Raw genomic sequence first — 12,746 nt, 5'->3', positions numbered from 1 at the left:
CCCAGGTACGTAAACTATGACCTGTTACACTCGTCAACCGATGGTCGACCTCCTCTCTATTTATTCCATCTTCTGGAATTATACTCCTATTTACAAGAGTCACCGCGGCTCCCGTATCTACCAAACAACGCCTCGTCCTTCCATTTATATTTAAGTTAATCATGTGAGGTGCATCAATTAACCCTCCGGAATTCACTTCCGGGATCACCATTACCGAACGATTCTTACTTTCCCCCTTATATACATGCCCCCCTGGCATCCCCGAATAAACCTGCCCTTTTAAAGATTTCCGGCCACTATCCCGGCAGTTGGATTTTGGCCCTCCCCGTTTAAATCTTCTCGTCTCCTCGACTGAGACCCCCTCGAAAATGGAGGCGATCGTTTAGGAATAGCTCCCGTACTTCGCCCCCCTTCCTTATCATCATTTCTTCCTATTTCCTTGCTTTCACGTTGACCCCAGGCCATATTTGCTTCACCCCCTCTTCCTGGGGGTGTAGTTCTCCGTATTCTATTTTTCGAAAAATTCTCTCGTCCCTGTCGATTTTGTCTTGGGCAATCCCTAGCCCAATGACCCTTTTGTCCGCAACTATAACAACCTCCCTGCGTCCTTTGCCCTGATCTGTTATTATTCCTACACTCTCTCGCAAAATGACCCGGTCTACCACAAGAATAACATTGCGCTGTATTCTTCTTTGTCTCTGCGAATTTTCTAATATTCCCCCTTTCATCCTTCGAGTCGTGCCCCTTTTTCCCGCAATTTTGACATCCCTCCGTTGCATCTACCGCCGATACCCTCATATTTGATGTCCTTCCTTGTATCATCATTGTTGCGGTCTCTTGTAATATGACCAGTCCTTCCGCTTTTTCTAAATCTAGATTTTCTTCTCTTAATAAAGCTACCCCCATATCTTTCATCAAGTCTTTGCGCAACCCTGTTTTAAACTGATTTAATATCAACTCTTTATTTTTCTTTTTGATTCCCGCTTGTTCGTCTAGCGATGCTCCGCCCAAATCTTCCCGGAGTAATTCCGCGCCTAAAATCCGCAGCCTAGTACAAAATGATGAAACATCTTCATCATGTCGCTGGAAACAACGACTTAAATTCCACTGACTCTCCCCTGGCAATTTTGATGGTGTAAATTTTAAAATTAGCCGCTGTTTCAATTCCGAGTATTTCAATTTATCATACGCCTCATCAGACTTAAAATATTCGTACGCCGCGCCTATCAGTTTTAATTTCAATAGAGTAAGGGTTTCTTCCTCACTCCATCCGTCCAATTTCGATCTCAACTCTAATTTGTCGAAGTACCGCTTCGCGTCTTTTCCCGAAAAACTATCAAGGGTTGTCGCAATCATCCCCAACGAATACATAAACGGAAATCTCATAACATCTTTCTCAGCCACCGCAGGGGTGGTAGCACCAGCACTAGCCGCCGGCAACATTTTTCAAAACCTTGTAAATAACCTCAATAACAATTAAATCCGAAAACTATCTTCGATCTCCGCAAATTAAACAAGCAAAACAAAACAATTATATCAGGTTTACGATATTTCAAAGTATGGATCAAGTATCCCTATTTCAAAAATCTCAAAATACGCTGCGCACACCCGATAGAATTAATCAAACTATACACGCCAAATACTCTCTATATTCAAAATATATCAACCTTATATGGAAACGCCCTAAAAGACAAATTATATCACCAAAAAAAAATATTATCCTGAACGCAACTGTGATCCCAAAAATAATTAATGTCCTGAAAGAAAAATTATATCACCAAAAAAAAATATTATCCTGAACGCAACTGTGATCCCAAAATAATTAACGCCCTGAAAAAAAATTATATCTCAACAGCAAAAATAAAATTCAATAAACAATGTCCTGAAAAAAAAAACCTGCAACCCTATCTTGTCCTAACCTTCCGAATTATTCTGTAAATCAAACCGATCCAAATATTACATCCAACTGACTTAAAATTCCGAAATATTCTGACGTTTATTTGATCAAGACACTTAATTTGAAATTACCAAAATTCAAAATTTCCCTTAATTGAAACAATGAAATTCAAATGACCGAAATTCAAAATTTTTTTTTAGCCTCCAAATTGAAAAAACAAAAAAAAAATAATTCAAATGATTTCCTTAAATCCGTGTTCAAAATTCTAATAAAACAGCATTAAAAACGTCTCAATTTTTCTTATCTGCTTCTTCTAAATTGATTTTAATTTCGCAAGAAAAAAAAATTTGAATGAAACTAACTAATTCTCCAACCCACTTTTTGTGACAAAATTACCGATCATTCGACTAGTCACCGATAAACACAAAATGAATTATTAAACACGCCAAAGAATTATAACTTGATTGACGACTTTTCTTCTAAAATTTTTCGATAAACTACAAGTCTAAATTCAATAAATCCGCGCACATTTTTGCGTTCAAAATCCTACGTAATTGATACTCAACAAAAAAAAATTTCAAAAATTATTCACTTCAAAACCATCAAATTCCTGCAAAATCAAAAATTTCAAAACACACAGTAATATACACTTCAAAAAAATAATTCACCTGAAAACAATGAAAAAAAATATCTTTCACTATTAGCCAAGAATGCACCCTCAAAACAATAAAATTATCGCGAAAAATTAAACTCAAATCTTCAATTCTGATCAACTACTTTCTAAATTTTTCTCAAGGTTTCCATCAATCGATTAATTAAATCTTCCACAAATTATTGAGCACCAATGTTCTTCACAAAAAGTTTTTCCATCTATTTCCCGATTAAAAATTCGATAACTTATCCGATTTTGAAATTAAATTCAGATCCACTACAACGAAGAGCAACTAACGCACTTTTATCCAACTCTACTCAACTTTCTCTTATATCACGGCAGCTAGACTTCAACGAAAACAAAAATTTCTGTTAACAACTCTACTTATCACTTTTCACAAAATAACCCGATTATTCTCTTGAAATAAACAAAAATCGACGCAAAATGAAATTATTCTTGGCAATAGAAATAACTCAGAGTTCCTTCATCCGAAAGTCCTCAAATTCATTGATATAATCGCAAGTAAATCCATCAATCAACCCTTAATAAACCCCAAAAATTCTTAAAACAAAATTCTCTCAATACTTCTACAATGGCTCCGATTGAATTATTGGATTTTATCTCGACTCACTCCAGAACAACTAAAACTTTAAAAATCAAATTCTCAAATAAAACAATTTTGGTATTCTACCCCAGAAAAATCAACTTAAATCCCACCGCTGTCACCAGTGTAATAATGCACTCCGTATCTCGATCAGTAGAAGAGCGGCTTTCCACTGATCATGGGGTAATTATTTTTAGATGTTAAGTACACAAATTGAAGGCCCTCGAAAGGGGAAAAATAATGAGGATCCGGCCCGTCGCACGAAGGACAGGTCTTGAAGTTGAATATTATTATTTCTGGGGAGATGTTTAAATGAAACTCATGAAAAACTTTAACAATTAAATCTATTGGAAAAATAAAATTGGAACTTCTCTACAAATACGTACTCGGTCGAAGACGACCAACAAAAATCTTCAATTTCTTAAACACATGCAAATAAGCGCAAAACAATAAAACATACTTTCATAACCAAAATCTTGGGTTAAAATTCAACTTCCCAACTTAGCGCTCAATAATAAATCAATACTTTATCAATGAATTTTAGAGGAGCTTTCAAGACTCTGGACGAATAAAAATTGGAACTTTCTACCTTTTTCTGCGACTGCTGTTTGGCTGACGCTGCCGATGAAAACTTTTCGACACCAGACTTTACCCGCACTTATCGGCGAATTCTTTACACTCAACCGAACTTCCCGCACTTTTCCGTCGCAAACGTTTTTCGCTTTAAGTTTCCCTGTCTAAAAATTTCAACACAAGTTTATATCTGGTCTTACTACGAATCAAGAAAATTAACGATCACTCCTCGAATGTTACTTTACTGCCTTCCGATAAACTGACTTTAACTTCAAATTATTTCCAAATTTCTTCAACTACCTAATTCCCGATATTCCGTTTCTACTTGAACAAAATCAACAAAAACAAAGGACTGGACTTTTCTTTACTCTGAACTTTTCCAAATATCTATGAGCCGACCGAGTCTCCGATTCTATTCCGTGATCTACCTAGACTTTTTCTCTTACTTCGTGAAAACCTGATTGTTCTAAGTCCCTTTACTTTTTCTTTACTGACTGACTCTACAAAAGATTTATAACTTTGTAACGTGCGTTTCTCGGAGAAGCCTTAATCTCGAGCGCCAGCTATTCTTTTCAATAGGAAGAATAGCAAACCTACCAGAGTAGCTGCTAGCCGGAGACAGAGCTCGATGTTGTCTAGGATGGTAGCGACAACGAAGAAGTCAAAATCGAATTATGTAAAAGTTTATTCACACCTTCGGAAACTAATTATATGTACAAGGGAGATATGTGTGATATAAAATATGAGTGATTCTATCAGTGAAAATACATTCGGGAAATCTTATCCGGTCACGAGCACTTTATGAAATTTATACCGGGTGTAGTGAAAAATTAACGGTTCAATAAAAGTGCGCCAACCAGAACTGACGAATGCTAAGGGCTTGCTATACGGTATCGGTATGTAGTTGTATTTCTCCGGGAATGAAACACAATAAGGGCGGATCTGTTCGAGACTTTTATTCGCTGCCCCAAAGGTTATAACACGCCATGACTGACAGCGAAGAAAATGTCTATTTTTAGCGCAACTACGGGATTTCACTGACCACGGGCGGTATCTCTTATTCTCTGCCCCAAGGGTTATAGCACGCCATGACTGACAGAAAAGAAGAGATTTCGGATTTAACACTTATGACGCGAAACGCGGACAGGGGGGTTGACGGAACTTTCCCTTCAGTACCCCAAGGGCTAGGGCGGATCTGTTCGAGACTTTTATTCGCTGCCCCAAGGGTTATAACACGCCATGACTGACAGCGAAGAAAATGTCTATTACGCGCAACAGGGTAAAGAACGATAAAATACAACAGAAAACAATACAGTACAGCAGTGTCAAAGTTAAGGAAGTAACGGCGTAGGTCTAACAAAGAAACTGAACGGTACAGACGGGGACCTACCCCCTTTGTTTCAAGCACTCGAAACTCAAAGGATTTAAAAGAAAAACAAAAAAATTAACTCTAAGCACTGATGCAAACACAAAATGATTATTCTTCAATGGCGAAAGAAATACCGAAAATTAACTGAATCTATGAAAGAAGTCACCACGTTAGAAAGCGAAAAATCGAAAATACTCAAGCGAAAGGAAAGCACTGAAGTAAAATTCAAAAGTCAGCCGAAGAACTGAAGTAACAGTCGCGGGGGAAAATTTGCTTTTTATAGGCATATCCCCTCTCACGGTAAAAATCTGAAAATTCCAGAATGCGACAAGAATGAAAAACGTCGTCAGCTCCGGTTTATCGCATATCAACAGATGAAAAACGTCGAAATCTTCAGCGGCATGTAAGAAAAACAACGTGAAATACAGATAAGCGGTTTTTTACATTTACTCTGCCTGTCGGAATGAACGTACGGAATATTCGAGAATTAAAATATTTTCAAAGACGGAAATTTCAAACGAAAGAAATGCACTAAAATGAACTCCAATTTTCCTCAGAAAACTGGGGTTCATTACACCCTCCTCAGCTCGGAAGAAATTAACTTACGATGAAATAGTGAGTTTAATTTCACGACTCTATCTATCCCTAGAAATAATGACCTTACTTTCGCGCGCGCCACTGATATACTCGTGACCAGTTTGCAACTCGATCAAGTACTTATCCTCTCTATGGTTGGAATGGTAGTTCCAATGCGCACGCAGAAACGTCAGCGTCAGTCATTTCGGCGCAGGTCTCCGCCATCTTGTCAAAGAACTTTGTTCAGCGTTCCGTGGATAAATGGTGTATAACAGTGGAAAATCCTCCCTCTCTATGTGGAAATTCATCTTCATCGCTGGTCGGAAGCGTGCCATGCTTCATCCCTTCGGTGAGTACCTAATTTAACTGTGTTTGGCGGGTGTTTGAATTCCATCGTGGTTTTGTAGGTTACCCAGGATTCGTGGGAGCTGCAACAGGTGGAAAACCTCCGGTACGTGGGGCGCAATGGACTGGTCTGACCCGGCTGTACGGACGTTGAGACTCTCGGATCCGGTATGAGACTTGCAGGTGGGTAATTTCTAACAATAATTCTCCGATCTTCATCGTTCCTCGTGGTCCACTTTTCTGCTTAGAACGGTTTTTCTCTGTATTCTGTTTTCAGGTAGACGGTGTTTTCTTCAGGTAAACAGTGTTAAATTGACGGTACAATAATTTCGATTCGGTTCAGGACAGAAATTGGTTAGATCTATTGGATTAATAGACGGATATACTCAGTTGCAAGGTGAAACAGTATCCTTTATTGGTATTCCTTACATAAGTAACAGATTTTTCGGACAGTTTTAACAGGTTTGATTGATAATTGCATGCTGAACGGATGAAAATCTGTAGATACGGTATTTCGGTCAACGGTGGTGCCTGTACGGAATTTGAATGGAATTGTGACGGTGTAGTTGGTTATAATTATGCTTAATAACGGGCTTCAGATTTACGAGATTTCTTCTTACAGGTGGCCTTGGTTTCTTGGACAGGTACAGAGGGCCAAGTCCCTACTGGCTAACATGCGGAACTTGTTCAACTTCTTCCGGGGTGGTTCTATCTGCTGATTCTTGGAGATAGACTGTCTGGATGCACTGGTTCTGGTTGATCGAGCAACTACAGTTATTCAGATAAACAGGTAAACGGAAAATAATAATATAATCGGTAACGAAAAAATATATATATTCGGTAACGGAAAAATAACGGATTTCCACCTTTCAGAGGTTATTTCTATAGAACGGTTAACGGATCATGACAATAATATATATTATGCATGAAATGGTTTTAAATCTTTAATGTGTATGTTAGTGATTTTTCTACCCTCTGTATCTTTCAGGTCATAGACGACAGGTGAAACAATTTTAACGACGGTAAACGGTCCGGAAAACTTCGGAGCCAACTTGGCGGCGAAACTGTCAACGGCCGAGGATAAAGGACGGTCCCGGCGTAGAACTTTATCTCCCACATGGTATCGGATTTCTCTTCGTCGAAGATTGTAGTGGTGAGCCTGTTGTTGGAAGGCACGGTACAGTTTGGTACGGACGAACTCATAAGTCTCCTGGAGATGTTTGATCTGTTGAGTACGGTAAGTCATGTCTCTGTTTCCTTCTTCTGTACGGTTGGATTCTCCGTTCATTCCTTCATTGTGGGGGTTTGTCGAATAAATCGCCCTCGGGACTTCTAGTTCCCTTCCATAATTTAAAAATGCCGGTGTAAATCCAGTAGACTCCTGTTTAGCGGTGTTGATGGCAAACGTTAACTCTCCTATCTTTTCATCCCAGGTTCTTTGATCGGCTTCACAAAACTGTGCTATCATGGTCTTCAGGGTACGGTTAGCTCTTTCTACAGGATTGCACTGAGGAGTATACGGTGGTGTGAAACGGTGAGCGATGTTCAGCTCTCGGAGACTGTTCTTGAATAGCCTGCTGTCGAATTGTACTCCATTGTCGGATATTACTAGTTTTGGGCAACCGTATTTCAGTATGACTTGTTCGTAGAGGGCCGAATAAACAGTTTTGGCGGTAGCTTTCCGCAACGGACGACACTCTACCCACTTTGTGAACCGGTCTTGCATTACCACGATGTAGGAGTTTCCCTTTTTTGATCGTGGCAATGGTCCAACTATGTCCGTGGATACTTCTTTGAACGGCGCATCCGCCATTCGGTGTGGTTGCATCTTACCAGGGGTTTTCTGTTGCGAAACTTTGTACTTTTGGCACGATGTGCAGTTCCTCACGTATTTCGCAATGTCTCTAAACATCCCTGGCCAGTAATAATTTCTGACTATCCGTGCAATCGTCTTGGCAATCCCCATGTGACCTGCTAGTTCTGAGTCGTGGTTTTCCTGCAGTACTTCTGTTCGCTGTTCGGATGGTACACAGAGTTTCCAGGGTTGGCCGGTTCCATCTTCTGTGAAGTCGGATGAGTCCCAGAAATGTCGCTTTCCATTTTCAACGGCGTAGTCAGGAAAATTTGCTGGGTCCTTTTCCACCTCCTGTAACTTTTTGTTGTACCATCTGCATTGGGTTGTTTCTGTCTCGGCCAGGTATACGGAATCTACGGACGGTAACGGTTTAGGTTACGGGTTGGCCGCAGATGTTTTCAAGGATTTTCTCCGGCCCTGCACTTCAACAGCTTCTTGAATTTTCGGTGTTGGTTTGGCAATCAGTCGACCTTTCAGGTAACAGTCCGCGGTACTGAGGTTAATGGAAAAATTGAACCTTCCTAATACGTCCATTCCTAGAATGAGGTCAACTGGTAAATCAGGCACCAACAGAAATTTTACGTCGGTCAAGGAATAATCAGCCAGGTGAACAGCGGTAGTGTAGAGTTTGGGTGTTGTCGTGGGTTGACCATTTGCAACCACCACGAAACCATTCTCAACATGTTGTCCGGTGATTCCCTTGCTTTCACACTGTCTTGCCACTTTCCGACTTACGAAACTTTTCGTGGCTCCCGTGTCAATTAATGCTTTGTAGTGCTCTCCGGCTATCTTAACTTCGACAAGCGGTCGGTTATCATTCCAGGCGGTCGATGTTATGGGAGTCAGTGTGTTGGGAGATATGGTCGACTCCTTCTCCATACCTCCGTCTAGTTTTCCGGACGGCAGGGACAATCTCGTGAGAGAATGTTCTCCCTCTGGCATCGAGAACAGAATATTTTCGGTGGCCTGCGACATTCTCGACGCATGTGGCCATATCCACCACATCGGAAACACTGTGTCTGGAAGGACACTCTCCTCCCTGATGATGATTCGGTCCGGTCAGCGTGGCTATTTTCGGCTCGACGGCGGGGTGGCGGTGTTGAAGTTCCGGATCTACCTTCGGACCTGTCTCCAGGAATTGGACGGTGTGATTCCTGTTGCCGGACTATTGACTCTCTGGATCGGTGTGACTTTGGACGGCTTTCCCCCTGCGGAGAAAGTCGTGTCTGGTTGGCTTGCGTCGGCGGGGCTGATTCCCTGTGATCAGTTGTTTGATGAACCTGTTCTCCGGTATCCACAGAAAAACTCGCCTGATATCGGTTCAGTTGACGGGGAGTGTACGTTAGGTGAGGTTCCTCCACGAAACCTGGTTTTGAGGGTGGCCTGGTGTACTGGCTCATCTGCCACTGGACCAGTTCAAAAACTTTTCCCTTACGGAGAAGTTCATCATACGTCTTGGTCTCCTGGAAGGCCAAGGCCTGTTGTAAGGGCGGAATCAACCTTTGTCGGATAAGTCGGATCTGCTCCACCTCGGATGGTTTTGTATAGGTGAGCTTCTGGAATAAGTTCTGCATCCGGGAGCAGCTTTTCTTCAGGTCCTTGTGTTCGTCTTTTTATTTCCTCCAACAGATTCTCCTCATAGTTAACAGGCAGAAACGCTTCTTTCAGTTGGTTGCTGAAATCCTCCCAGTCCTCGAAAGTACCCCTCCTGGGAATAAACCAATCCCTTGCATCCTTTCGTAGTAATTCATAAACTGATTCAAAAACTTGTTCCAAGGACACTTTACGGGATTCAGCCAGCCTCTCCACTTCCTCAAGGAATCCGGTCACACTTCCAGTGCCATCAAAGGAAATGTTCCACTTGTGTACAGGGACAGTCGGTATTGTTGATCGGGGCTCCGGTTCTGATCTGGCAGGTGTTGTGATGACTGGTCGGTCAGAACTTATCCAAGGTTCAGGTAAGTGTGGAAAAGACACCCTTCGTATAGAATTAATCCATCTACCCTGTGTCGGACATTCAGGTGTTGTTGTCTCACAGTCCTGTGACTGTGTGAGAGGTATCGCTGGTAACTGTCGCAGTAATGCTGTACATGTCTGTCTTGTCTCATTCATGACCTGTTCTAATGTTGGATTCCTTACAGGTGTACCAGTACGTGAGACATCCACTGCTACAGGAGGATCGACACCATCTCCCAAGTCGATAAGTGATGTTTCGACCCTTGACATCCTCTCCGGTTGGATCGGTGACACTCCAGGTGAACTGGGCACCTCCACATCCAAGAGAGACTTCTGATGTCGGTTAGATGTCTGCAGCTGTTCACGATTGCTCTTTTTACGTAGCTCCTCCAGTGTTTCCAATGCCTTAGCAGTAGTTGCCTTCATTTGTCCAACCAGTTGTAACTGTGTTGTGTCTGCAGTAACAATAAAGTCCAGCCTTCCTTGAATGTGTATTAATCGGGTGTAAATTCGCGAAAATTCGTTAGCTGCATTCTCATGATTGAAGTTCTGAAGGGATTCCACCAAATCGCTGAGTTTATTTTGGCAAATCTCAATCTCCGAGGCGGGATTCAATGACGTTGGGGGTAATAGAGGTTCATTAGACTGAAGTACTTGTCGTAGTAGACTTCGTTTAGTCATCACACTACCCGGTATCGATTGTCCTCTCAGTTGTAATTCGTATGTAAGTTCATCACTGAGTAACCGGTTTACATCCATGTTCGACATATTATTTTCAACTAAGTCCGATTCAGAACGCACTAATCTTTCACACTCGGTATGTCTTTCACAATCTGTTTAAGTTCTAAGTCCAACCCGGTGAGTTAATCGTTAGCTAACCTACTCACTTAAGTTCGAAGTGGGTATCGGTGTAAATAAAGTCTAAGTCCCGGTGTATCAGAAAAAAAAATCTAAGTTCAAGTCCCGGCGCACTAAAATAATCTAAGTCCTGAGGTATCACACCAAAAATTTTACAAGTTCAACGTTACTCGAAAAAAAAATTGTCAATCAGTCCCACTAAAGTTCGAAAATATTCGCGAAATACCGCACACACTCGCAAGTCGTTTCGTATAGTCCGGAAAATTTCCCGAAATTCGAATCGCACCAGAATGCACAGGTTAAATTCCAAATAGTTTTTCACGTTCAGTATCCAGAAAATAAATCGCAATAATCGAATTTCAGTTTTCAGAAAAATCAGAAATAATTGGTAAGTTTCAACAGTACAGGTCAAAAGAAAATAAAAGCAGGTAGACAAGTTATCAACAGGGTAATAGGTGATTCACTATTAAACCGATAGGTAAATAAAACCTATTAAATTTTACCAATTGTGACAATAAATTTTCAATGTTCGGAAATTCACTCACCTTCAATACGAAATTAAAACAGTTCAATTCAATAAATCAGAAATAATAAGAAATCGGAAATAATTTTCACTGATATTAAGGCGCAACAACAGTTCCGTTTTCAACAACTCAATATAAGTAATCGGCAAAAGGAATAATTAAATAATTTCCAATAGGTTTCAACAATAGGAAAATTTTCAGAATATAGTCCAATTCAATTCACAGTATAACAGTTCAATACAGGGTGGCAGGTAATAAAACACAGATCAAGTTTATTTTTCACAGTTCTCGGTTCAAGAAATAGTTACTCACTGTTCTTAGGTTTTACTCACTGTTTCGGGAATTCACTCACTGTCCGGTTAATGTTTCTCACCTCTGTTGTTTCCTACTGGATTTTGCACGGTCCCTGCTCGGGCGCCATTTTTGTAACGTGCGTTTCTCGGAGAAGCCTTAATCTCGAGCGCCAGCTATTCTTTTCAATAGGAAGAATAGCAAACCTACCAGAGTAGCTGCTAGCCGGAGACAGAGCTCGATGTTGTCTAGGGTGGTAGCGACAACGAAGAAGTCAAAATCGAATTATGTAAAAGTTTATTCACACCTTCGGAAACTAATTATATGTACAAGGGAGATATGTGTGATATAAAATATGAGTGATTCTATCAGTGAAAATACATTCGGGAAATCTTATCCGGTCACGAGCACTTTATGAAATTTATACCGGGTGTAGTGAAAAATTAACGGTTCAATAAAAATGCGCCAACCAGAACTGACGAATGCTAAGGGCTTGCTATACGGTATCGGTATGTAGTTGTATTTCTCCGGGAATGAAACACAATAAGGGCGGATCTGTTCGAGACTTTTATTCGCTGCCCCAAGGGTTATAACACGCCATGACTGACAACGAAGAAAATGTCTATTTTTAGCGCAACTACGGGATTTGACTGACCACGGGCGGTATCTCTTATTCTCTGCCCCAAGGGTTATAGCACGCCATGACTGACAGAAAAGAAGAGATTTCGGATTTAACACTTATGACGCGAAACGCGGACAGGGGGGTTGACGGAACTTTCCCTTCAGTATCCCAAGGGCTAGGGCGGATCTGTTCGAGACTTTTATTCGCTGCCCCAAGGGTTATAACACGCCATGACTGACAGCGAAGAAAATGTCTATTTCGCGCAACAGGGTGAAGAACGATAAAATACAACAGAAAACGATACAGTACAGCAGTGTCAAAGTTAAGGAAGTAACGGCGTAGGTCTAACAAAGAAACTGAACGGTACAGACGGGGACCTACCTCCTTTGTTTCAAGCACTCGAAACTCAAAGGATTTAAAAGAAAAACAAAAAAATTAACTCTAAGCACTGATGCAAACACAAAATGATTATTCTTCAATGGCGAAAGAAATACCGAAAATTAACTGAATCTATGAAAGAAGTCACCACGTTAGAAAGCGAAAAATCGAAAATACTCAAGCGAAAGGAAAGCACTGAAGTAAAATTCAAAAGTCAGCCGAAGAACTGAAGTAACAGTCGAAAAG

General features: G+C 40.9%; 1 protein-coding gene and 1 long non-coding RNA gene across 2 annotated transcripts; one reads left to right on the top strand and one right to left on the bottom strand.

Moving 5' to 3' along the window:
- Nucleotides 1-279: 279 nt before the first annotated feature.
- Nucleotides 280-906, bottom strand: LOC123307056 (DNA-binding protein HEXBP-like). The gene has a single exon (XM_044889259.1). It carries the CDS (start codon nt 904-906, stop codon nt 280-282), a length of 627 nt encoding a protein of 208 aa, XP_044745194.1.
- Nucleotides 907-6,043: 5,137 nt separating this feature from the next.
- Nucleotides 6,044-7,034, top strand: LOC123308441. Its single transcript, XR_006537122.1, has 3 exons — nt 6,044-6,199; nt 6,639-6,806; nt 7,005-7,034. It is a non-coding gene; the product is annotated as an uncharacterized LOC123308441 (long non-coding RNA).
- Nucleotides 7,035-12,746: the final 5,712 nt, after the last annotated feature.

This window comes from Coccinella septempunctata, chromosome 2 (genome assembly GCF_907165205.1).
Source record: "Coccinella septempunctata chromosome 2, icCocSept1.1, whole genome shotgun sequence".
In the NCBI taxonomy this organism is placed as follows: Eukaryota; Metazoa; Arthropoda; class Insecta; order Coleoptera; family Coccinellidae; genus Coccinella; species Coccinella septempunctata.
This window is presented reverse-complemented; position numbering and strand designations above follow the sequence as displayed.